The following is a 27,434-nucleotide window of genomic DNA, read 5'->3' on the forward strand; positions in this document are numbered from 1 at the left end:
TTTGAGCTGGCTGTTGGGCTGCCAATACTACGGCTGCTTTATTTTGCATGTCTCTGACCTGATCAGTCATGATTTTCCCTGTCCAATACCCTACCTCTTCAACTCCCTTCCTAACAGCACTGTGGATGTTCCTACGACACATGGACTGCAGCGGTTTGAGAATGTAGCTCACCACCTTCTCAAGGACAATTAGGGATAAGTTATAAATGCTGGCCTAGCCAGTGACACCCACATCCCGTGAAAGAATAAACAACAGTGGAGGGATGTGGCGTATTGAAAATTGCATTGTGCATTTAGTCCACTTAAGGTTATCAAACGCATGTACCAGCAGAGAGGGTTAATAGGGATAATAATGAACCAATCTTTTAACAGCACATGCATCAGTTTTGTTTCTTACAGAATATCAAGGGCAATCAGGCAAGGGCAATAAATGCTGGCCTATCCAGTGATGCCCCCATCCCATGAATGAATAATAAAAAACTTCCCATTCTCTTATCTCCGATTTGAAAAACCCATTCAACGTCTGCATACTTCAGCCACTTCATCCTTAATCATCAATTCACTCTCATCATACTCAGTTCATACTCACTCCTATTCTTCCAATCAAGGTTGAGTATTGCAAATCCATAACCGTCAAATTCCCTTTCTGTCACCCTATCAGTTTTCCTCAGAGGCTTTTTAAAATTTTAAACTGCAGTTATTTTTAAACAAATAAATTAGAATTCAGAAGGAAAATGTCTTACTTCCTCTTTTATCTTCTCCTCTTCCCTTTCCATCTCATTTCTACATCTCTCCCACCTTCCCCCTCACCTGCAACAGGGAAAGAGTTAATTCCTATTGTTTTTTGGTAAACAAACTATTGTATTCTACCTGCTGCACCCCATTATTATTTTGGTGATTATACATTATTTCTTCAAAATTGACACTTTATTCAAATTAAATTTAGACATGCCAGATTGCCAAGAGCTAGTAAACGCAGGATGGGGTAAATGTCCATCTTTGCTGAAAACTTTATATGATTGTATGAAAATCAGAGTTTTTAAAACACAATTGCACAGCAGCCGTATTTCTTCCATTTTTGTTAGTTAATCTCGGTCACAATTGTAATATTCAAAACTAACATAATCATCACCTAAAGTGTTTATTGATCATTATGCATGTAATAAAAATAGACAATGCTGGAAATGCTGAGCAGGACAGGTAGGATTTATGGAAAGTGATTTGGTTCGAGCAATTTACTGGTATGAATGCCCCTCTAGATTTTTCTTTCCCTTTACTTCCCTTTGACTCCATCCCTTCTTATAATCTTAGCTTTTGCCACTCTGCTTCTCTCGCCACAGATGCTGAGTGTTTACATTATTTTCTGGTTTTATTTCTATTTCCAGCATTCACAGAAGTTTACTAATGTACATGCAAGAAATATATACACAAATATATAAACAGTTATGTGAATTTTGATATCACCATGTACAGACGGGGATGATAATTTTTGGCAGATGCAAGTATTATCTTCCAAACCCTTTTTTGTAATTTCTCAGTCCTCTGGCACCACCCCTTAATCTAAGGAAGATTGGAAAATTATGGCCAGTGCCTGTACAATTTCCATACTTACTACCCTCAACCTCATTGCATTGGGTTCCGGTGCCTTACGCACTTTTGAGTACAGACAGCCTATCCAATACCTAATCCTTATCACTTTTAAACCCTTGAAGTGTCTGAATTACTTCCTCTTTCACCATGACCTGCACATGATTTTGTTCCTTGGTAAAGACGGATGCAAAGTATTCATTTAAAAGCTCAGCCATGTCTCCGCCTGTGTGCTCGAATCCTTTTTTGGTACCTAATTGGCCCCATTTCTCCTACCACCCTTTTACTATTTATATACTTATAGAGGACTTTAGAACTTTGCGACGACTAGGGAATTTTCACAGTAACTTCATTCCAGTGTTATGTAAGCCAACTTGTGACACTAATGAAGATTACTATAATATTAACTGCTAGTATATTCATAGTATCACTTTGCTTTACGTGTACTCTTTTTCACTTCCCCTCTGAACCTTCTCTGTTCAGTCTGATTTTCGGCTGTATTATCCACCTGACATCTGTCATCAGCACACGTTTTCTTCTTAATTTTTATCTCTTTTATCACCCGGGAGCTGTGGATTTGTTTGCCCTGTGAATGTACCTTTTTGGTGCCTGAACTATTCTTCAATGGCAGCAAATTGTTCAGATATTGCATCGCTTGCCAACCGTTAATTCCAGTTTGCCTGACCCAGATTTATTCTTACCCCATTTAATTGTTCTTAATCTGGATTGTTTCTTGTCCCTCTGCATCACCAATGAACCTTATGGTATAATGTCCAGTTGGCCTAACTCATTCCCAATAACCAGGTCCAGCAACACCTCTTTTGATGTTGGAGCAGAAATATACTGCTGTAGAAAATTTTCCTGCACATACTGTAGGAACTCTTGCCCCTCTCTGCTCTTTACAATATTACTATCCCAATCTATACTCGGATAAAGTCACCCATTATGATTACTTAAAAATTCTTTCACCTCTCTAATTTCCTTACAGATTTGTTCCTCTACATTTTTCCCACTGGTTGGTGGCCCATTAACTGCATCAAATAGTGTAGTTGCACCTTTTTTCCCCCTTGGCTCAAGCCAAACAGATTCTGTCCTCGGCCCCTTTGTGATATTCTCTTTCTTCAGCACTGTAATACTCTCTTTAATCAATACTGTGACCCCCCCCTAATTTAGACTTAGTTAATTTCTCCTGTGCTGCGAACCCACCTAATAACTTACTATTTCCTCTTAGTTCATACCTGTTCAATGTGGAACTTTTCCCCTCTCTCGCACTACCTAAGATTCTAACTTTATGCACCTTATTCCTCTTTTCTGCTTCCATATGCTGGAACCCATGCCCCTGTGAATTTCATTTAACCCCCACCCCGACAATAGTAAGCTGTGGGTTATAGCTGCTAAGGAGGGAAGTAAACATGCACAGAAGGCTCGAGAAAGAGATGTAGATGGGTCGACATGGGCAAGGAGTTGGGTGGTGGATGTTATGGTGGTAGAGAGAGTTTTAAATACAAAAATTTTGAAATTTGAGGCAATGTGCCAATTTAAGTGGAAAAGGATAGGGGAAAACCTGAAGTGGGATTGATGTGTTTTGTAGAGTTTTGAATGACCTGAAGTGTGTATAAAGTACAGAATGAAAGGAGGCAAGAAATAGTACCCTCGCTGTGTATCAGAATGTTAATACAAATCTCATTATGTTTTCTTTTAGGGATGTTTTTTCAATGGATTCTTTGTTCAGCAATATGGATTGTATCTCTTATTGTGAATTTAATATTGAAGTGCCCTAAATTCTGGCCTCTTGCTATGTTAGGCGGTTTTGTCTGGGCTACTGGTAAGTGCACATACTGCATCTTATGTTTGAGTATCTTGGACTTTGTAAAAGTGAATGATATTGCATTTGCTGACTAAGGTTGACCTTTATAACTGGAATATTCGACACTTGTGAATTTGGTGACAAAATAACAGGGCGATAACACTCTGTTATGTATATACAAATGTGCAGCAATTTCAGATGAGGGGCAGTTATGTGGTTAAATGCAGAGTTGATGTCCGAAATGCCACTGACTTTGGGAAAATGGTATTTTGCTGCCTGTATTGAATGGCACGATGTTGCTTTCTTTGTACAGTAGATATGAAACAAACTCACTGCAGAAAGTTAGGTCTTGTCAGTTCATAGAATCATAGAAATGAACAGCACAGAGTTAGTTCAACACAATTTGTCTTTAACAAATCCATGCTGCCTTTTATTTATTGGCCTGTACTTCTCCAAATGTATACTTTTGGACATTATGGTTAGGCATTGTCCAGCTTTATTCACTAGATTTACTTTTATAAAGAAATTTAAGGTAATGCAGTGCCTTCTGCATGAAGTGGGTCCTCTCAAAAACAATTCAAAAAGCTAAATAAATGATAATGTCATTCTACTGGCTAAATTGAATAAAGAAAAATTCTTGCGATTTCTAGAAAGGGAAAAAGCAGAGAGCTCAGCAAGGTACATTTCATTGTCTTATTTAGAAGTTATCAGATCAGGGGCGGCACAGTGACGCAGTGGTTAGCACTGATGCCTCACGATTCCGAGGACCCGGGTTCGATCCCTGCCCCGGGCCACTGTCCGTGTGGAGTTTGCACATTCTCCCCGTGTCTGCTTGGATCTCACCCCCACAACCCAAAGATGGTAGGTGGATTGGCCACGCTAAATTGCCCCTTAATTTGAAAAATGTTTTAACAAGCTATCAGAACAGTTTCAGTCATGGATTGTTCAGCATTCTGCAGTGGGCAATTTGTTCTTTCAGTTTCTTTGACATTAGCTGATGATGAAGATTTGCTTCAATTCATGCAATTTAGGCACAACCTCTTAACTTCTAATTGTTTTAACACTTCAATCTCAACTTCAGCTGAACAGTAATAGCTGACTCTCCAGTACCTTGGTGATTCCATTCCACTTGCACAGCCAAGCTTTTAATGTGTTTGTCCCACTTGTCCTAATCAAAATGCTTTATTTTGAATGGTGATGTCTTGAGGCTTGGACTTGGTGCATTTCTCTGCAGTTATTGAGAGATTAATTTCTGTAGAAAAGGAACATTAAACATGAGATACCAGTAATTCTATGACAGATGAATCATTTAATTTAACCAACTAAAACAAATCAGAGATTTATTAAACGTGTTCATCAGAAAACCATGTAACACTCTCCAAGGAACGTATTTTCTTTAGCAATTTTCTTCCCACTTTTCCTGAGGGTTTCACTAATGCTAGGGTGTAGTTCCAAGATTGTAGGCAGCAACCCGTACCTAATCCAAATTACTACTAGTCATGGTTGAGCTGAGGCAGTGTGGGCAAACTGTTCTAATTTAGGCCAAGTCTATTCCTGAATAATTGCATGTTTTGCAGATAAGATAGTACTCAGGAATGGTAGCCTCCCCAGCACAATATCATTGAGACCAATTTTAGTGCTTTTACTGATGCACTGAATCAGATTATTCACCATTGGAATCAAATGAGACCTGGGACCTTTGTGATCTGTGTTGCTTCATTTGCATGTCATGTAGTAATCTACCACTGAGATAATATTAGCTTGAATATTTCAAAACATTTCAATAATTTTGGATTTGGGAGTAGTTCGGAAAAGCCTGGCAGTCTAAAATGCTCTGACTAGAGCTTGGTCCGTAGCACTGAAATGAATAGACTTACAAGAGAAATGACCCAATTTCCTTTGGCTTTTAACAGTTATTCTGATGCATTGGAGAACAAATGGTTTGAGAATCAAAGAGAACATGCTGGAAAATCTCAGCAGGTCTGGCAGCATTTGTAGGGCGAGAAAAGAGTTAACATTTCGAGTCCAGATGACCCTTTGTCAAAGCTAACAGACAGAGAAAGTGGGACATATTTATACTGTGGAGTGAGAATGAAAGATGAGTCATAGCACAGCAACCCAGGGAATCGGGGTGCTAATGGCCACAGAAAGCAAGGGGAAAGAGTGCTAATGGCAGTCCCCAGAGAGAACAAAAGATGTGAAAGGGCAAACAGCAGAGAAACTAACATCAAAGGGTGAACTGTGACAGATGTAGATGTGGGGGGAGGAGAAGGGGGAAACAAAGGGGAGAAAGGGTAAGGAAAGGTGAATAAGATGGGGGAGGGTTAAATATATATAAAGAAAGACAAGAGAGAAAGAAATGGTAAAAGACAGTTAAAATGAAATGGGATGGAAACAAATAGGTCGAGGTGGGGTAGAGCTCATCATCTGAAGTTGTTGAATTTGATGTTGAGAAAAGAAGGCTGTAGTGTGCCTAACCGGAAGATGAGGGACGCGATTCTCCGCTCCCCACGCCGGGTGGGAGAATCGCGGGAGGACCGGGCGACTCATTTCACGCCCCCCCCGGCGCCCCCCGCGATTCTCCCACCTCGCTGCTCACGGCGACCGGTGATTCTCCGCCCCGGATGGGCCGAGCGACCTGCCATTCGCGACCGTTTCACGACGGCGGCAACCACACCTGGTCGCTGCCGTCGTGAACATGGGCGCCAAAGGCCCGTTTGAAGCTTGTGGGGGGCGGAGAGGGGAGTGAGCACCATGGCCATGCTCGGGAGGGGACTGGCCCGCGATCGGTGCCCACCGATCGTCGGGCCGCGTCTCAAAGCGACGCACTCTTTCCCCTCCATTGCCCCGCAAGATCAAGCCGCCACGTCTTGCAGGGCAGCGGAGGGAAAGATGGCCACCGCGCATGCGTGGGTTTGAGCCGTCGTGACGTCAGCCATGCATGCGCGGGTTGGAGCTGGCCAACCTGCGCATGCGCGGCTGACGTCACATAGGCACCGCTGAGGGCAGCACGGTGGCGCAGTGGGTTAGCACTGCGGCCTCACGGCGCTGAGGTCCCAGGTTCGATCCCGGCTCTGGGTCACTGTCCGTGTGGAGTTTGCACATTCTCCCCGTGTTTGCGTGGGTTTCGCCCCCACAACCCAAAAAATGTGCAAGCTAGGTGGATTGGCCACTCTAAATTGCCCCTTAATTGGAAAAATGATTGGGTACACTAAATTTATAGAAAAAAAAAAAGACATAGGCACCGCTGTCGCGTCATTTTCGGCGCATTTTCGGGGTACGCAAGTGTCAAGGTTCGGCCGCCGAGAATAACGGAGCCCCGCTCCTAGCCCCCCAGGTGTGGGTGAATATGGTGAGAGGAGCGGCCTCCGAGGCCATCGTGAAACTAGGCCGAGTTCACGACGGCCTTCCCGATTTCCTGGGAGCGGAGAATTCCGCCCGAGGTGTTGTTCCTCCAGTTTGCATTGAGCTTCACTGGAAAATTGCAGCAGGCCAAGGACAGACATATGGGCTTGGGAGCAGGGTCTTTTGTTAAATCGGCAAGCAACGGGAAAGTCACGGTCCTGAATTGGCGCAGTGATTTGAAATTAATTTGATCCTGTGTCAGATTTTAAGCCACACTTAATATCATCATACACCACGCAATTGATCAATTAGTAGTTTTATGGTATTAAGAACCTGGACAATAGAAGCAGGAGTAGGCCATTTGGCCCCTCGAGCAAAGATCTGACCACGTTATTCACTCAACTTCGCTGCCTGACCCTCATAACTCTTTACTCCCTTGTAAATCAAAAATATAGAACATAGAACATAGAACGATACAGCGCAGTACAGGCCCTTCGGCCCTCGATGTTGCACCGACATGAAAAAAATCTAAAGGCCATTTAACCTACACTATGCCCTTATCATCCATATGCTTATCCAATAAATTTTTAAATGCCCTCAATGTTGGCGAGTTCACTACTGTTGCAGGTAGGGCATTCCACGGCCTCACCACTCTTTGCGTAAAAAACCCACCTCTGACCTCTGTCCTATATCTATTACCCCTCAATTTAAGGCTATGTCCCCTCGTGCTAGCCACCTCCATCTGCGGGAGAAGGCTCTCGCTGTCCACCCTATCTAACCCTCTGATCATTTTGTATGCCTCTATTAAGTCACCTCTTAACCTTCTTCTCTCTAACGAAAACAACCTCAAGTCCATCAGCCTTTCCTCATAAGATTTTCCCGCCATACCAGGCAACATCCTGGTAAATCTCCTCTGCACCCGTTCCAAAGCTTCCACGTCCTTCCTATAATGAGGCGACCAGAACTGTACGCAATACTCCAAATGCGGCCGTACTAGAGTTTTGTACAACTGCAACATGACCTCATGGCTCCGGAACTCAATCCCTCTACCAATAAAGGCCAACACACCATAGGCCTTCTTCACAACCCTATCAACCTGGGTGGCAACTTTCAGGGATCTATGTACATGGACACCGAGATCCCTCTGCTCATCCACACTACCAAGAATTTTACCATTAGCCAAATATTCCGCATTTCTGTTATTCTTTCCAAAGTGAATCACCTCACACTTCTCCACATTAAACTCCATTTGCCACCTCTCAGCCCAGCTCTGCAGCTTATCTATGTCCCTCTGTAACCTGCAACATCCTTCCGCACTGTCTACAACTCCACCGACTTTAGTGTCGTCTGCAAATTTACTCACCCATCCTTCTGCGCCCTCCTCTAGGTCATTTATAAAAATGACAAACAGCAACGGCCCCAGAACAGATCCTTGTGGTACGCCACTCGTAACTGAACTCCATTCTGAACATTTCCCATCAACTACCACTCTCTGTCTTCTTTCAACTAGCCAATTTCTGATCCACATCTCTAAATCACCCTCAATCCCCAGCCTCCGTATTTTCTGCAATAGACGACCGTGGGGAACCTTATCAAACGCTTTACTGAAATCCATATACACCACATCAACTGCTCTACCCTCGTCTACCTGTTCAGTCACCTTCTCAAAGAACTCGATAAGGTTTGTGAGGCATGACCTACCCTTCACAAAACCATGCTGACTGTCCCTAATCATATTATTCCTATCTAGATGATTATAAATCGTGTCTTTTATAATCCTCTCCAAGACTTTACCCACCACAGACGTTAGGCTCACCGGCCTATAGTTACCGGGGTTATCTCTACTCCCCTTCTTGAACAAAGGGACCACATTTGCTATCCTCCAGTCCTCTGGCACTATTCCTGTAGCCAATGATGACCTAAAAATCAAAGCCAAAGGCTCAGCAATCTCTTCCCTGGCTTCCCAGAGAATCCTAGGATAAATCCCATCCGGCCCCGGGGACTTATCTATTTTCACCTTGTCCAGAATTGCCAACACTTCTTCCCTACGCACCTCAATGCCATCTATTCTAATAGCCTGGGTCTCAGCATTCTCCTCCACAATATTATCTTTTTCTTGAGTGAATACTGACGAAAAGTATTCATTTAGTATCTCGCTTATCTCCTCAGCCTCCACACACAACTTCCCACCACTGTCCTTGACTGGCCCTACTCTTACCCTAGTCATTCTTTTATTCCTGACATACCTATAGAAAGCTTTTGGGTTTTCCTTGATCCTACCTGCCAAAGACTTCTCATGTCCCCTCCTTGCTCGTCTCAGCTCTCTCTTTAGATCCTTCCTCGCTTCCTTGTAAATATCAAGCGCCCCAACTGAAACTTCACGCCTCATCTTCACATAGGCCTCCTTCTTCCTCTTAACAAGAGATTCCACTTCTTTGGTAAACCACGGTTCCCTCGCTCTACCCCTTCCTCCCTGCCTGACTGGTACGTACTTATCAAGAACATGCAATAGCTGTTCCTTGAACAAGCTCCACATATCCAGTGTGCCCAACCCTTGCAGCCTACTTCTCCAACCAACACATCCTAAGTCATGTCTAATGGCATCATAATTGCCCTTCCCCCAGCTATAACTCTTGCCCTGCGGGGTATACTTATCCCTTTCCATCACTAATGTAAAGGTCACCGAATTGTGGTCACTGTTTCCAAAGTGCTCACCTACCTCCAGATCTAACACCTGGCCTGGTTCATTACCCAAAACCAAATCCAATGTGGCCTCGCCTCTTGTTGGCCTGTCAACATATTGTGTCAGGAAACCCTCCTGCACACATTGTACAAAGAATGACCCATCTAATGTACTCGAACTATATCTTTTCCAGTCAATATTTGGAAAGTTAAAGTCTCCCATAACAACTACCCTGTTACTTTCGCTCTTTTCCAGAATCATCTTCGCCATCCTTTCCTCTACATCCCTAGAACTATTAGGTGGCCTATAGAAAACTCCCAACAGGGTGACCTCTCCTTTCCTGTTTCTAACCTCAGCCCATACTACCTCAGAAGAAGAGTCCCCATCTAGCATCCTTTCCGCCACCGTAATACTGTCCTTGACTAGCAGCGCCACACCTCCCCCTCTTTTGCCCCCTTCTCTGAACTTACTAAAACACCTAAACCCCGGAACCTGCAACAACCATTCCTGTCCCTGCTCTATCCATGTCTCTGAAATGGCCACAACATCGAAATCCCAGGTACCAACCCATGCTGCCAGTTCCCCTACCTTATTTCGTATACTCCTGGCATTGAAGTAGACACACTTCAAACCACCTACCTGAACACTGGCACCCTCCTGCGAAGTCAAATCTGTGCTCCTGACCTCTATACTCTCAATCGCCCGTACCCTAAAACTACAATCCAGGTTCCCATGACCCTGCTGAATTAGTTTAAACCCCCCCAAAGAGCACTAACAAATCTCCCCCCCAGGATATTGGTGCCCCTCAGGTTCGGATGTAGACCATCCTGTCTATAGAGGTCCCACCTTCCCCAGAAAGAGCCCCAGTTATCCAGAAATCTGAATCCCTCCCGCCTGCACCATCCCTGTAGCCACGTGTTTAATTGCTCTCTCTCCCTATTCCTCATCTCACTATCACGTGGCACGGGCAACAACCCAGAGATAACAACTCTGTTTGTTCTCGCTCTGAGCTTCCATCCTAGCTCCCTAAAGGCCTGCCTGACATCCTTGTCCCCTTTCCTACCTATGTCGTTAGTGCCAATGTGGACTACGACTTGGGGCTGCTCCCCCTACCCCTTAAGGACCCGGAAAACACGATCCGAGACATCACGTACCCTTGCACCTGGGAGGCAACATACCAAACGTGAGTCTCTCTCGCTCCCACAAAATCTCCTATCTGTGCCCCTGACTATTGAGTCCCCAATTACTAATGTTCTACTCCTTTCCCCCCTTCCCTTCTGAGCAACAGGGACAGACTCCGTGCCAGAGGCCCGTACACCATGGCTTACCCCTGGTAAGTCCCACCCCCCACAAGTATCCAAAACGGTATACTTGTTACTCAGGGGAACGACCGCAGGGGGTCCCTGCACTGACTGCTTCTTCCCAGTCCCTCTTACAGTTACCCATCTATCTCCAGTCTTTGGTGTAACTATTTCCCTGAAGCTCCTATCTATGACCCCCTCTGCCTCCCGAATGATCCGAAGTTCATCCAGCTCAAGCTCCAGGTCCCTAACACGGTTTTTGAGGAGCTGGAGTTGGGTGCACTTCCCACAGATGAAATCAGCAGGGACACTGACGGCGTCCCTCACCTCAAACATTCTGCAGGAGGAGCATTGTACTGCCTTCCCTGACATCACCTCTAGATTTAAAAAATAACAAGAAAAAGAAAAAGAAAGGAAGAGCTTACCTGATATTACCTCAAACCCTGCTCCCGCTCAAAAGGTAAGCAAATTTAAAGGCACTCACTCACCTTCACGACAGGCCCCTGCTCCCGCTTCCCAACCACCGTGGGGTGGGGGGGTTGGTTAGAGGAGGAGGTAGGGTGGGGGGGTTGGTTAGAGGAGGAGGTAGGGTGGGAAACACTCACGAAGTGTTTCGGGTTTAACTGTCACTTGCCAACAGCCTCTCCACAAACCACCTTCTACTTAGGCTGACCGCACTGCACGTATGCAAATTTCCCCAGAACAGCTGATCAGTAGCTCTGCTCTGCTGCCCTCTGCTGGATGATTGCCCTCACTCAAACTCCTCGGGTCCCCTTCGCAGATTCACCTTCTACTTAGGCTGACCGCACTGCACGTATGCAAATTTCCCCAGAACAGCTGATCAGTAGCTCTGCTCTGCTGCCCTCTGCTGGATGATTGCCCTCACTCAAACTCCTCGGGTCCCCTTCGCAGATTCACCTTCTACTTAGGCTGACCGCACTGCACGTATGCAAATTTCCCCAGAACAGCTGATCAGTAGCTCTGCTCTGCTGCCCTCTGCTGGATGCTGTTTAATTGGTCAATTGAATAAGTAGATAATAAGTCATGTACTTATTTACATTTGTGGAATGCTAATCTATTTCAAAGTTAATTTTCGATTGCACGATAATTTTGCAAAATTGCTTTTCCATTTGAGGAAAGCAGCTATTTCAACAGTTTAGGAAAATAAATGCACTTCATTAAATTACAATAGCTGACATGCAAATAATATTTCAGCGGTTCATCTCTTCAGTTTATATCTCTAATTATTTTAGCAGTAGTTAATATGTGGCAAATCTGACTTTCACATCCCCCTTAGCTGTACTAATTGATGAAAATGGATATGGCTGCCCAACAAACATAAAGTAGCTGCTTACACCTGCTGAAATTATGCTGAACAACATTTTACTTAATTTACAGAAGTGAAAGGGCAGGCCAGCTATAACACAGTCCCATTGTTCTCAGGCCTGCTTTGCCTTGTAGGGCTCAGGGCAGCCTAACTGTAAGCTTAAAAGACCATGATACTCATGTGATCATCTTGTAAATAGTTTTAAAACGACTGCAAGTGGTTTGGGAATTTGAAGCTAGGTGGGAATTCGAAGCTGGGTTGGGAGGAGGTGCTTTGTATCCCTGGTAAGTGACTGGTAAGTAGTTTTTCTTTTCATTTGTCTATTTATTTATTTATTTATTTTTACTTTTGTTTTTTGGAAGTGTAGTTGTATAAGTTAACCGAAGGTTTAAGACATGACAGGAGATCCCAGACCCGTGTCATGCTCCTCGTGTATGATGTGGGAGCTCAGGGACACCTCCACTGTCCCTGGCTCCTTCACGTGCAAGAAGTGTGTCCAGTTGCAGCTCCTGTTAGACCGTTTGATGGCTCTGGAGTTGCGGATGGACTCACTTTGGAGCATCCGCAATGTTGAGGACGTTGTGGATAGCATGTTTAGCAAGTTGGTCACACCACAGGTGAAAGTTACCGAGGGAGATAGAAAATGGGTGACCAAAAGACAAAGCAAAAGTAGGAAGGCAGTGCAGGTGTCACCTGCGGTCATCTCCCTGCAAAAGAGATATACCGCTTTGGATACTGTTGAAGGACATGGCTCACAAGGGGAAGGCAGCAGCAGCCAGGTTCATGGCACCGTGGCTGGCTCTGCTGCGCAGCAGGGCAGGAAGAAGAATGGCAGGGCTATAGTGATAGGGGACTCAATCGTAAGGGGAATAGACAGGCTGTTCTGCGGACGCAGTCGAGACTCCAGGATGGTATGTTGCCTCCCTGGTGCAACGGTCAAGGATGTCTCGGAGCGGCTGCAGGACATTCTGGGGGCGGAGGTGGGTGAACAGCCAGCTGTCGTGGTGCACATAAGCACCAACGATATAGGTAAAAAACGGGATGAGATCCTACAACTGAATTCAGGGAGTTAGGAGTTAAACTAAAAAGTAGAACCTCAAAGGTAGTAATCTCAGGATTGCTACCAGTGCCACGAGCTAGTCAGAGTAGAAATGTCAGGATAGATAGGATGAATGCGTGGCTCGAGAGATGGTGCAAGACGGAGGGATTCAAATTCCTGGGGCATTGGTACCAGGGGCGGGATTCTCCGACCCCCCCCAGGGGGTCGGAGAATTGCCCGGGGCCGGTGTCAATCCCGCCCCCGCCGTATCCCGAATTCTCTGCCCCCCGAGATTCGGCGGGGGCGGGAATCACGCCGCGCCGGTTGGCGGGCCCCCTGCGCCGGTCGGCGGGCCCCCCACGGCGATTCTCCGGCCCACGATGGGCCGAAGTCCCGCCGCTGACAGGCATCTCCCGCCGGCGTGGATTAAACCACCTACCTGACCGGCGGGATTGGCGGCGCGGGAGGGCTCTGGAGTCCTGGGGGGGCGCGGGCCGATCTGACCCAGGGGGGTGCCCCCACGGTGGCCTGGCTTTCACCATGGCGGAGGCGGAAGAGACCCCCTCCCCAGCGCATGCGCCGGTATGACGTCAGCACCCGCTGACGCTCCGGCGCATGCGCGGACTTACACCATCCGGCGAAGTCCTTTTGGCCCCGGCTGGCGTGGCACCAAAGGCATAGACTATTTTCTAAATGGGGAAATGCTTCGGAAAGCAGAAGCACAAAGAGTCCTTGTTCACAATTCTCTTAAGGTTAATGTGCAGGTTCAATCGGCAGTTAAGAAGGCAAATGCAATGTTAGCATTCATGTCAAGAGGGCTAGAATACAAGACCAGGGAGGTACTTCTGAGGCTGTATAAGGCTCTGGTCAGACCCCATTTGGAGTATTGTGAGCAGTTTTGGGCCCCATATCTAAGGAAGGATGTGCTGGCCTTGGAAAGGGTCCAGAGGAGTTTCGCAAGAATGGTCTCTGGAATGAAGAACTTGTCGTATGTGGAACGTTTGAGGACTCTGGGTCTGTACTTGTTGGAGTTTAGAAGGATGAGAGGGGATCTTATTGGAACGTACAAGATACTGTGAGGCCTGGATAGAGTGGACGTGGAAAGGATGTTTCCACTTGTAGGAAAAGATAGAACCAGAGGACACCATCTCAGATTAAAGGGACGATCCTTTAAAACCGAGATGAGGAGGAATTTTTTCAGCCAGAGGGTGGTGAATCTGTGGAACTCTTTGCCGCAGAAGGCTGTGGAGGCTAATTCACTGAGTGTCTTTAAGGCAGAGATAGATAGGTTCTTGATTAATAAGGGGATCGGGGTTATGGGGAGAAGGCAGGAGAATGGGGATGAGAAAAATATCAGCCTTGATTGAATGGCAGAGCAGACTCGATGGGCCAAGTGGGCTAATTCTGTTTCTATGTCCTATGGTCTTATGGTCTAAGTAATATCGGAGTAAAAAGAAGCATCAGCAAGTTAGTGGTAACCCAATATTTGATGTGAAAAAATTGATAAAGATAGGCTTGCATTTATACTGTACTTTTCATGACCACCAGATGCCCCAAGTCACTTCACAGCCAATGAAGTACCTTTGGAATACAGTCACCATGGTAACGTAGCAAGCGTGGCAGTCAATTTGCACACAGCAACCAACAAATAGCAAAGTAATAATGACCATATAGCCACCATCAGAGAAACCCACTTTGGTGGCACCAGAGGATCTCACTGGCAGAAAATCCCACCCCAGGATGGAGACTTGATCCTGGGGCCTTGTTGCTGTAAATGGCAAAATACTGGCAGCAATACAAATGTCAGTGCTGTGAGTAGGTAGATCTCTATTCCAACATGGGTGCAGAGTACAGTTTCATATTCATTGCTTGCAGAAGATATTGGTAAAAGTTCAGTTTATGGTATGTTCACAAATGTTGATACTAATTTAAAGAATTGATTTAAAACAGAAAATGCTGGGATCAGTCAACAGGTCATAAGACCATAAGACACAGGAGCAGAATTAGGCCATTCAGCCCATCAAGGTCAAGCAACATCTGTGGAGAGAGGAACAGAGTTAACATTTCAGGTCAATTACCATTTACCAGAATTGGGAACATTTAGAAATGTAATTTGTTCCGAAGAAAGATCACAGACCTGAAATGTTAACTTTGTTTTCTTCGGAACTTATGCTTCCAGATTTGCTGATTATTTCAAGTATTTTGTTGGAGTCAGAAACCTAATGGGTGTCAGCAATGAAATGGGGAGGGGTAGAAAAATAATGAAAGATCAGTGATAGGTTGGAAGACAGGAGAGATTAATTGATAATAGAGTTAGTGGTGCAAAGCCAAAGGGAGTTGTAATGGGAGAAGTAATGAAAGAAAAGATGTGTCTAGAGGGGGTGTGAATGACAATGATGAATGTCATCAGCAAAGGGAAACAAAATGGGGGCAGCAAACTATCTGAAATTGTTGAACTCAACTTTGCATCCTGAAGGCTGTAAAGTGCTTCATTGGAACACTGCAGGAGGTCGAGCACAGAGAAGTCAGCGTAAGAGCAAAGTACAGAATTGAAATGATAGACCTTCATAAGACCCAGATCACACTTGCAGACTGAACAGAGGTGTTCGGTCAAGTGGGAAAACATTTGATCTCCCTAACATCGAGCAAACCACAATGTGAGTTGTGCATACAGTATGCTGAAGTGAAAGAAGTGCAAGTAAATTTCTGTTTCACCTGGAAGCGTTATTGGGCCTTGGACAGTGAGAAGGGAGGCAGTAAAAAGACAGGTGTTGCATTAGTTGAGCTTGGATGGAAAAATACCAAGGCAGTGAGAGGATGTTGGGAGTGACTAAGGAGTGCAATAGGGTGTCATGGAGGGAGCATTCCCTCCGAAATACTGAAAGGGAAAGGGAGGAGACGATGTGTTTGTTGGTGGCATTGTGCTGGAGTTAGCAGAAATGGCAGAGGATGATCTCCTGAATATGAGGCTGGTGGGATGGAAAGTGAGGACACAGTGAGGCAAGAACTGATTATGTTTGTTTCTTCTCTGTTTTCTTTTCAGGAAATATTACTGTTGTTCCGATTCTGAAAACCATTGGCTTAGGTCTTGGAGTTTTAATCTGGGCTGCATTTAATCTACTGATGGGGTGGGCAAGTTCTAGGTAAGTCTGAATAGCTACTTGCACACTTCTGTTATCTGTTACCATCACTGCCCGCTTTGGTTTAGAGAATACAATTGCAGTGAAAATATTTTATTACGAGTGGGAGGATTTCTTCCAATGATGTAGGCCCCCTTCTCTGACACTTTTATCACTGTAGCTTTTAATAATGTTTCCAGTTTCAGTATCAGTATAAAAACTTACAGGAAGCACCTTACTGCAAATTACATTTCATACGTGGATAGAGTTGGTCTTTAGCTGAGGAAAACCTCAGTCATAATGGTAACATCTGAGATTGATTAGTGTGTGAAAATGATAGTCTAAGTGTTCTTCTGACATATTTTCAAGTTTTAGTGGTTAGCCCAGGTCTAAAATATCTTCAGTAACTAATTTGGAGAGACAATCTATTTAAAACTAAACCAAATGTGTAATCCCATGGGCTAGTGCAAGCTGGGGGGGCGGAATTCTCCGCTCCCCACGTGGCGTGGGAGAATCGTGGGAGGGCCTCCCGACATTTTTTACGCCCCCCTGGCGCCCCCAGCGATTCTCCTCCCCCGCTCGGAAAAATCGGCGCTCGCCGTTTTTCACGAGCGGCCGGCCCTTCACGCCTGTTTCACCACAGCAGCAACCACACTTGGTCGCTGCATTCATGATACGGGCGCCAGATGCCCGTTTGGGGCATCTAGGGGCCCGATTTGGACGGGAGCACCGCGACTGTGCTCGGGAGGGGACAGGCCCGCGTTCGGTGCCCACCGATCGTCGGGCCAGCGTCCAAAACGGACGCACTCTTTCCCCTCCGCCGCCTGGCAAGATCAAGCCGTCACGTCTTGCCGGCCGGCGGAGGAGAAAGACGGCACCCCGCATGCGCGGGTTCGTGCCGTCTGCGCGCTGATGTCATCCACGCATGAGCAGGTTGGAACCGGCAACCCGCGCATACGTGGATGACATCTGAAAAGCGGCGTTTCCGCGTCATTTCCGGGCCCCGAGGCCGTCGTGAAGCTCGGCCGATTTCACAACGGCCATCCCGATTTTTATCGGGAGCGGAGAATACCACCCGGGAAGTTTGGGAACCCTCCGACCATTGGTCATTGAGTCAGGTTTAATTATTGAATAAAATACATTACTGCGGATGCTGAAATCTGAAACAAAAACAGAAAATACTGGGCAATCGCAACAGGTCTGACAGCATCTGTGGGGAGAGAAAGGAGAACTGTTGTGGGGGAGGGGGGTGGAGCAGTGGAGCTGGATAGAGGGCCAACGTTAGGTAGAGATGGACAAAGAGACAAAAGGAATGTAAATGTGATGAGTAAGGCTAAGAGGGTGCTGATAGAGGCACATATAGAGATCAGAATGTGTTAATGGAAGAACAAAGGTGAGCAGCGTGTCAAAGGGCAACTCGGGACAGGAAACAGATGGCCCAAGTGGGGTGGGGGGAGGGGGGACAGTGGTGAGGGAAAAACAGATCAATGGAAGAAATGAAGATGAATTGATAGAAAAAAAAATGGGGTGAAGGTGGTGGAGAGAGTTCACAGTCTGAAGTTGTTGAACTCAATATTACGTCCGGAAGGCTGTAGCATGCCTAATCAGAAGATGAGGTGCTGTTCCTCCAGTTTGAGCAGGGCTTCACTGGAACATTGCAGCAGGCCAAGGGCAGACATGTGGATGTGAGTCCAAAGACAGAGAGTTGCAACAGGAAGGTCTGGGTCCTGCTTGCGGATGGACCAGAGATATTCTGTAAAGCGGTCACCCAGTCTGCATTTGGTCTCTCCAATGTTGAGTAGATGCATTGGGAGCAGCAAACGTAACAGATCAGATTGAAGGAGGCGCACGTGAAGCACTGCCTCACTTGAAAAGAGTGGTTAGACCCTGGGATGGTGAGCAGGGAGGAGGTAAAGGGGCAGGTGTTACATCTTCTGCGATTGCCTGGGAAGGTGCCATGGGAAAGGGATGAGGTGTTGGGGGTGATGAAGGAAGAAGTGGAGCAGGATATCCCGGAGAGAACGGTCCCAACGTGAATGCGGAGGCTGATAGGGTGAAAAATGTGGACAAGAGGGACCCTACACGCATTCTGGTAGGGGTGGGGGGAGGGGTGAGAGCAGAGTACAAGGAGATGGGTCGGACATGGTTGAGAGCCCTGTCGATCACAGTGGGTGGGAAACCATGATTATGGAAGAATGAAGACATGTCAGCGGCACCGTTGGAAAGTTGCTTCATTGGAACAGATGTGACGGAAGTGAAGGAACTGGGAGAATGGGATGAAGTTCTTACAGGATGTGGGGTGTGAAGCGCGGCAGTCAAGGTAGCTGGGGGAGTCCGTGGGTTTGTAATGGATGCTAGAGGACAGTCTATCCCCAGAAATTGAAATTGAAAGCTCAAAGAAGGGAAGGGAAGTGTTGGAGATGGACCATGTGAAGGTGATAGAGGGTGGAAATTGGAAGCAATATTAATACATATTTCCAGGTCTAGACGGAAACATGAAGCAGCACCGAAACAATCGTTGATGTACCGATAAAAGAATTGTGGGATGTGGTGGGAGTAGAACCGGAACAAGGAATGTTCCACATACCCCATTAAGAGGCAGGCAAAACTGGGACCCGTGCGGGTTTGCATAGCCACATTAATTATTATTAATTATTTAATACGTCTACGTAATCTTCAACAAAATGAGAAGGTTTGGCAAGGATAACCATAGAAGACTTTGACAGATTAGCAGAAATGTAACATGATGAATGGAGCATAAATTCAATGAAAAGGCACTTTCTATCATGACACAACAGGCCTAAAGATGTAATATAGATTATTCCTTGAAACTGTACGTTCGGAAAGATGATACCATAGAATTCGGGTTTCATAAATAGCAGCATAGAGTAAAAGATTAAAAATGTAATTGTTTACGGCATTGGTTGGTCATATTTAGTGCTGTGTGCAATTTGAATTCATTGCTGTCGAACACATAGGCCAGGATTTTCCGCTCTGGCGACTGAGGACAGAATTCTCCCATTTTGGGACTAAATGAAGTGGCTGGCTGCTCCAGCGGACCACCTGTTCCACCTACCAAATTAGCAGGATCCCACGTCAGATTCTCCGCTTGGAAGTTCATTAATTAAACACAAGTGAGTTCCTCTCTGACTCTCCTGGCGGGTGGGCAGCTGATTCCCCTGCCCACCATCAGCTGATGGATTTGAAGGTCCCGGTGTTGCATTTAAACACCATTCTGGCACATCTATATCACTCTCTTCGGCCCACCTGTCTTCACCAGACTGCACAGTACGTCAGCAATTTAGAGGGAAAAGGCTAGCAGCCTCAAGAGGAATTCTGTTCCTCGATTAAACCACCCTCCCCCTGAGCCCATCAGCTGCAAAGTGCCCATGCTCCATCGGACCTCTACCCAGTGCATCTGGAGACTTAATCCATCCCCTTCCAGTGAACGATGTGGTATTCCTTTGACCTCTTTGTTTGTGAACTTTTCATGCAGCTTTGTTGGGGTCCAGATTCCCTCTCCTCAGTCATTCTGCTGCCTTCCATTCTTCATCTTCTTCATCCACGTCCTTGTTCCTCTGCCTGTAATCATGAGCCCTTGGCCCACCCCCACCCTGTACAGCCCTCCTTCCACATTGCCTTTCTTGACTCGTGCGCCATCCCAGTCGAAGTTCTGGACCTTTGTTACTATGGCATCATGAGTCCCACAGCTCAGTCCTGTCCAGCTAAACACTGCTGGGTGGCACTAGGAGCAAGGAGACCCCTGCACTCCCCAACCCCAGGTGCTGCACTGATCTGTCTCAGTGATACAGGAGGGTCCTTGGATTCAGCAGCATGGTGCTGTCCGTGTCGGCATGGAGGTGGAGGCAGGAACTGGTCTGCCCTGGCGGAATGGTGAACAGCGCATCAGGAGGAGCATCGCGCAGCATTATGGCAGAAGGTTGTTGCACTCACCCCAAAGTTTCTGGTGAACTGAGGACTGCCATGCGCAGTGCACTCATTAACAATTAGATTTAACGCCAAGGCAGGCACGATGCAAGATTGAAAGACCTGACGGGGTGCTGTGGTAGCTGTTTTAATGAGCATTCATGAGATGCAAATGACGTATACACCACCAGCCAACGGGAAGAGTGACCCGCCATTGGGAGAATTGCAACGTGATTTTATGTTGTCGGGTTTCTAGCTTTTTGGCTCCCACCTGATTCATCGTGCTTGCACCACCACCAAACCCGCCATGGACTGGTTAGGAGACTTCTGCCCAAGTGCAGTGGTGGGCATGAAAAGCGGCCCATTTCCAGCCAGCCAAAATGGCGGACTTTTGTGCCAGATCATCCGATTTTCAGGTTATTAAATATGCATGAGCAGGAAGCATGCTGGATCTCATAGTCGGATGGTCTGTGATTCGTCCACCCCACCGTGACCTCATCGGATCATCTACTCGGATGCTATATTTGAACTGCACTCGCACACATCCTTCACTGTGTGCAGAGTGATCGAAGAGATTTATGTTCTTCAAAGGCAAGAGACCAGAGTTCCCCCAAGATCAGAAACAATGTGATGACGTGACTTCTGGATGCAGTGGGGGAACACCAAGATGTCCTTTACCCCAGTGATGGGAGAAGTAGGTCCAACTTCTCTTTCTCTCTTTCACTCACGCGCAGGGGCTGGTTTAGCACAGGGCTAAATCGCTGGCTTTGAAAGCAGACCAAGGCAGGCCAGCAGCACGGTTCAATCCCTGTCCCGGCCTCCCCGAACAGGCGCCAGAATGTGGCGACTAGGGGCATTTCACAGTAACTTCATTTGAAGCCTACTTGTGACAATAAGCGATTTTCATTCATTTCAACAACCTCACCACTCCGGCTTGGGAGGAGGTGACCAGCACCAAGTCAGCACAGAAGCAGTCCACCAATAAGTGCAGAAAAATAATGAATAATCTCATTTCCACCACCAGGGTAGGTCACTCTTTTTCGCACTCTCAACTTTAACTCTCACTAGGCCATAAGGCATTCACAGGGTTACATTCCATAGGGTTGTCACACACCCACAGCACAAGAGATGTCACCACTGATTCACTTTCACACACTTTGACATCTTCATCTCTTCTCATATCCTGTGCCATGATGTGACCCCACCAACAAGCCTGGACTTGCAGAGGCCTACCGACTGAACTGGCTTGGGACAATTCACACCTCTTTAACCCGGAGTTACCTCTCTCTCTGCATCTTTGATGATTTGATTGCCTGCAGGTGCTCGCATTCCGGGGCATCTCTGACTGTGTCTATATAAACATTTCTGGAACAAGCCTTTCCATTCACCTGAAGAAGGAGCCGTGCTCCGAAAGCTCGTGTTTGAAACAAACCTGTTGGACTTTAACCTGGTGTTGTAAGACTTCTTACTGTGCTCATATCCTGTGCAGCTCACTTCCCCAGCCATTACACAGGTTCATTCAGCACCCACAGAAGGCAAGCATCTTTATTATCTGCCTTGGCATCCATCCTGCTCACAGTCTGATCATCTGTATTAATGCAGAACAAGATGGCCCACAACAAAAGGCAGAGACCCCAGAGTGGAGAGGGGTTGCCTGAACTCTGGCCCTTCAATCAGTTTGAATAGCGTAAGGCAAAGCTGGCCGGCAAGGACTGGGATAATGCCTGCGCTGACGGTGAGACCAGCAACTCCCAAGCAAGTGAGGACCCATCACTCGTGCGTCATTCACCCAACAAACTTGTGAGTGTTTGAAATGTTAATGACTATGCAGCAAAACACTAATTATCCCTTCTCTCTTTGGCAGGCACCAGCAGGAAACAGAAGAGGCCCACTGAAAGCCAGCCCCTCAGCCGCAGCCCCCTAACCACTTCAGATGAGGATCCTCAGGAGCTACTAGATGTGGAGCCATCACTGCATTCACCCGCAATCACCCCAGCACAAAGAGAAATACCTCGGTGGAACCTAGTTGCGGAGCAGGCTCAGGGTCACCATCTGTTGAGCACAGCACAGATTCTGGTTCACAGCAATCCGAGGCAGGGACATTCAAAGTCTCAATCACTGAGGACTGCTAGAGGCCAGAATTCTACTGTGTTTGAGTCTGTGGGCTCAGTCTGAACACAGATGTTGGAGCTGCAACGACAGAGACATTAATATCAGGCAGGGTTGTCAAATATGGTCAACAGACTGCAACCAAAAATGGGGGAATCTGTCTGTGTTCAGTCTGAGGTCATTGCACCGACATGCCAGCGCTCTAAGGTCATCATTGGTAGGATGGCGACTGCCATGGAGATCTTTGTCCAGGTCAAAAGGCCTGCAGTATGCCAGGAGTTGCAAGCCATTGCTATAGGCACAGATATGATCTACTGGTGGCTAAGTGAGAGGAGGATAGGTCATCTCGACCTCACTCAGGTGCACCTTCTCCTCAGTGAGTCAGCCAGGGGCCCTCGGGCGCCCACAGGGAGGCGGACTAGCAGTTGGACACCTTGGGGCCATGAACCCAAGTGACTCCGAGAGTGTCTAGCTAATCAGAATCCCTTCTGCCTGCGACCACAACAACTGCAGCTCCACAGGCTGAGGAGAGTGCACCTGCCCCACAGCAGGAGACTCAAACAGGCTGGAGCCTTCTAGCCCTGAGTCCTCCAGAGGGCACCCGCCAAGGTCATTACAGACAACACGTAACAGTCAGCAGGTTGCCTCCACCTCTGCTATGGATATCAGGGGTGCACCAAGACGAGGGTTTAAAAAAAAAAGGAAATGCCAAGGTTGTGTGGGTGTTCACAATCTGTACGGAGTTTGCACTATTGTAAATAGATCTCCACTCATTCCACTTATTATTTTGTGTATTCCTCTTTCATCTGATGCTACATTTTGTGGTCATTCCAGTGTCACAAATTTCACCCCCCTAACTATCCAACCCCTGCACCCCCTCCTCGCAGATGTCCCATTCTGTACCTCAGCACTATGGTGTGTAGAACCATCTCATAACAGTCTCTGTCTGTTCTGTACTCAGTACCGACATGAGTGAAGTTACACCCACAAATAACTTTGTGGTTGGCCAAGGCAACACGCAGATCTGCAGCAAAGGATCATCTGATGTTGAGTCATGAGTGTAGAACATGGAGGCTGCTTGATTTATTGCTTCTGTTTTGTAGAATGTTCAATTTATGTCAAACACATGGAAAATCTTTCATTGTCCTGCATTTACTTTCTGTCAGCCTTGAGTGTGTTTTACCAATGAGCCCAAATTCTGAGCTCTTATGCCCTGCTGCATGTCTGTAGCATTATCTCCTATCCACGTGTGCATCTGCATATCACCCCAAATATAATGCCCACCCTCCCACCTCCATGTTTTTGAACTTTTGACCTCGCTGACACATGTTGGTCCTTGCATTTCCTGCTAGAAATCTGCGATCTAGCAGTTGTGTGCAGATGCCTCAGGTGGATGACATGGACATGGGCTCTTGCTTGAAAGTTGCACTGGGAGTAATGCTTAGATGACTACCTTTGACATCCTGCTTTTTAATTTATTTCCCAGCTTCCTATATTCTGCTTGCAGGACTTTATCCCTCTTTTTACCTACATTGTTGTTACGGATATGGACCAGGGTCTCTGGCTGTTTCCCTTCCCCCTTCAGAATTTCCTTCAGCCACTCAGTGACATCCTTGACCCTGACACCAGGGTTATTCTGGTGTCAACATCCCCAATAATCTTTGGTCCCATTATTATAGTCGTAGATATCCCTGGCCTACTTCCTGAACCTTTTGCTGTTGATGTATCGATGCCCACATAGACCTGACTCCTCCCTACCTTGAACCTATTACACTGTGACCTACAGAGACCACCCCCTCCCCCCACCAATGAGACCATTGAATGCCCGCCCCACATTACCTCTTTCCCATCTGCATCTCACCCACAAGAAATAAGAGCTGGAGTCAGCCATTTACCCCTTAGAGCCTGTCCCACCATTCAGTTATGGGTGATCTTCTACCACATCTAGCCACCGTCCCACATTATGAAATGAAATGAAATGAAAATCGCTTATTGTCACAAGTAGGCTTCAAATTAAGTTACTGTGAAAAGCCCCTAGTCGCCACATTCCGGCACCTGTTCGGGGAGGCTGTTACGGGAATCGAACCGTGCTGCTGGCCTGCTTGGTCTGCTTTCAAAGCCAGCGATTTAGCCCTGTGCTAAACAACCCCATAGCTGTGTCCCTTCATTCTCTAAGTATCCAAAATTGTATCAATCTCCATCTTGAATATACTCTACAACTGTACATCCACAGTTCTCCTGAGATAGAAAATTCCAAAGATTCACTGCACGTTGAGTGAAATTTCTCCTCGTTCATTCCTAAATGGCTGGCCCCTTATTCTGAAACTGTGATCTGTGTTCTAGATTCACCAGCCAGGGGAAACATTTTCTCAGCATCTATCCTTTCAAACCTTTTCAGGATGTTATATGTTGATGTTAGATTGCCTCATTTATCCCGGGGTCTACTCAGTCGCGCCTCATAGGACGAATCACTCATCCCAATCTAGTGAACCTTTGTTACACTCGTTCTAGGGAAAGTATGTCCTTTCTTGGATAAGGTAACCAGGCCTGCACAAAGTACTTCTGCTGTCGCCTCACCAACATCTGTCTAAATGGGGTAAGACTTCTTTACTCTTGTACTCCAATGCCTTTTGCAACAAAAGCTAATGAGCAATTTGCCTTTCTAGTTGCTTACTGTGCCTGCATGTTAACTTCCTATGATTCCTCTACAAGGGCACCCGAGTTCTTGTGGAGACAAACATTTCCCTGTGTCTCACCATTCAATATATATTATGCTTCTGTGTTTTTTCTACCAAAGTAGATAACTTTTAAATTACTGGAGAGAATTCTTCGAGACAGGATCTACTCCTATTTGGAAGCAAGGGGTTGTATTAGCGAGAGGCAGCACGGTTTTGTAAAGGGGAGGTCGTGTCTCACTAACTTGATATAGTTTTACGAGGAGGTCACAAAGATGATTGATGCAGGTAGGGCAGTGGATGTTGTCTGTATGGACTTCAGTAAGGCCTTTGACAAGGTCCCCCATGGCAGACTGGTACAAAAGGTGAAGTCACACGGGATCAGGGGTGAGCTGGCAAGATGGATACAGAACTGGCTAGGTCATAGAAGGCAGAGAGTAGCAATGGAAGGGTGCTTTTCTGATTGGAGGTCTGTGACTAGTGGTGTTCTGCAGGGATCAGTGCTGGGACCTTTGCTGTTCGTAGTATATAGAAATGGTTTGGAGGAAAATGTAACTGGTCTGATTAGTAAGTTTGCAGACAACACAAAGGTTGGTGGAATTGCGGAAGTGATGAGGACTGTCAGAGGGTACAGCAGGATTTAGGTTGTTTGGAGACTTGGGCATGTTGCAGCTGTATAGAACCTTAGTTAGGCCACACTTGGAGTATTGGGCGGGATTCTCCCAACGGAAGTCTAAGTGCCGACGCCGGAGTAAAAACCGGAATGTTTAACTCCGGCATCGGCGCCCATTGCTAGACCCCATTCTGGGGCCTCAGTGGGGCTGGTAGGGGTGAGGCATGATTTGTGGGGGCGGGGCCTCGATGTGGCGCCTTGGGTTCCGCGCATGTGCAGTTGGGCAGGTGCTAACTAGCGCATGCGCAGTGGCTGTCCTCCCCAGGCCACCCCGCACAGAAATGGCGCAGGGATATAACATTGCCGGCGGAGGAATGGAGGCCCGCCGACAGACAGGCCGCCACGCCGATTGGTGGGCCCTGATCACGGGCCAGACACCATCAGAGTCAGCCCCCCCGACTGTTCCTCCCGCAGAAATGCCGCCGGCAGCGACCAGGGGTGAACAGTGCCGGCAGGACTCTGTCAGGTCGGAGCGGCCGCTCGGCCCATTCGGGCCGGAGAATCAGCGGCCCCGCCGTTTAGCGGCCGGCGCCGCACCGAACGTGCCGCTGCAAATGGCAACGATTCTCCGCACCTCGGAGAATTACGCACCGGCATAGGGGCGTCATGGTTGCTCCGATACTTCGGCCCAGCGCGGGGCTCGGAGAATCGGCCCCATAGTGTTCAATTCTGGTCGCCACACTACCAGAAGGATGTGGAGGCTTTAGAGAGGGTGCAGAAGAGATTTACCGGGATGTGGCCTGGTACTGAGGGCATTAGCTATGAGGAGAGGTTGAATAAACTTGGTTTGTTCTCACTGGAACGAAGAAGGTTGAGGGGCGACCTGATAGAGGTCTCCAAACTTGTAAGGGGCATATACAGAGTGGATAGTCAGAGACTTTTTCCCAGGGTAGAGGGGTCAGTTACTACGGGGCATAGGTTTAAGGTTCGAGGGGCAAGGTTTAGAAGCGATGTGTGAGGCAAGTTTTTTACACAGAGGGTTGTGGGTGCCTGAAATTCGCTGCCAGAGGAGGTGGTGGAAGCAGGGACGATAGTGACATTTAAGAGGCATCTTGACAAATACATGAATAGAATGGGAATAGCGGGATACGGACCCAGGAAGTGTAGAAGATTTTAGTTTAGACGGGCAGGCGTGGAGTGCCGTAGGGCCTGTTCTTGTGCTGTATTTTTCTTTGTTCTTTGTTCACACTTTACCCTCTTGTATTCCACCTGCCATATTCTTGCCTACTCACCCAACCCATCTGTATTTTCTGTGGTCTCTTGTGTTCTCCTGGGCACTTACTTTGATACATAACCTTGCAATGTCAGAACACTTTGATATAATACATACAGTCCCTTTATCTAAATCATTCACGTTGATTGCAAATAGCTGAACCCAAATACTGATCCTTACGGTGCCCGGTAGTCAAAGTCTGCCAATCCTGTTTGTCCTGGTTATTCCTACTATATCTGTCCAATAGCCAATCCTTAATCCATGCTAATACATTACCCTCAATCCCATGAATCCTAATTTTGTGTAATAACCTCTTATGTGGTACATACAACTACAGTTAGCAGGCCTATAAACAACTTCCACCAATGTTTTCTGCCCCTTGCTGTTTCTTTGTTTCATCCAAATTGATTATACTTCTTGGGTTTCTGAGCCGAGATCCTGGGCGGAATTCTCCGCAAGGCCCGGCGCCGTCGTGAAACCTGGAGAGGTTCACGACTGCGGCCTCCCGGCCCCCTACCCGGGGGGATAGGTGGGCCGTACCGGGAAACTCGGTGGCCGGGCCTTGTCCCTGGCTTCAAGACGTGGCGGCTTGATCTTGCGGGGCGGCGGAGGGGAAAGAGCGCGTCCAT

At 47.0% G+C, this 27,434-nt stretch overlaps 1 protein-coding gene across 1 annotated transcript in view; it reads left to right on the forward strand.

The window, feature by feature from the left end:
* LOC119963324 (transmembrane protein 144-like) overlaps positions 1-27,434 on the forward strand; it is a 115,939-nt gene that overhangs the window by 25,715 nt on the left and 62,790 nt on the right. Inside the window, exons 4-5 of the mRNA XM_038792303.1 lie at positions 3,290-3,412; positions 16,133-16,232. Coding sequence (XP_038648231.1) covers positions 3,290-3,412; positions 16,133-16,232 — 223 coding nt within the window. The remainder of the gene's footprint in view (positions 1-3,289; positions 3,413-16,132; positions 16,233-27,434) is intronic.

This window comes from Scyliorhinus canicula, chromosome 3, assembly GCF_902713615.1.
Source record: "Scyliorhinus canicula chromosome 3, sScyCan1.1, whole genome shotgun sequence".
Lineage (NCBI taxonomy): Eukaryota > Metazoa > Chordata > Chondrichthyes > Carcharhiniformes > Scyliorhinidae > Scyliorhinus > Scyliorhinus canicula.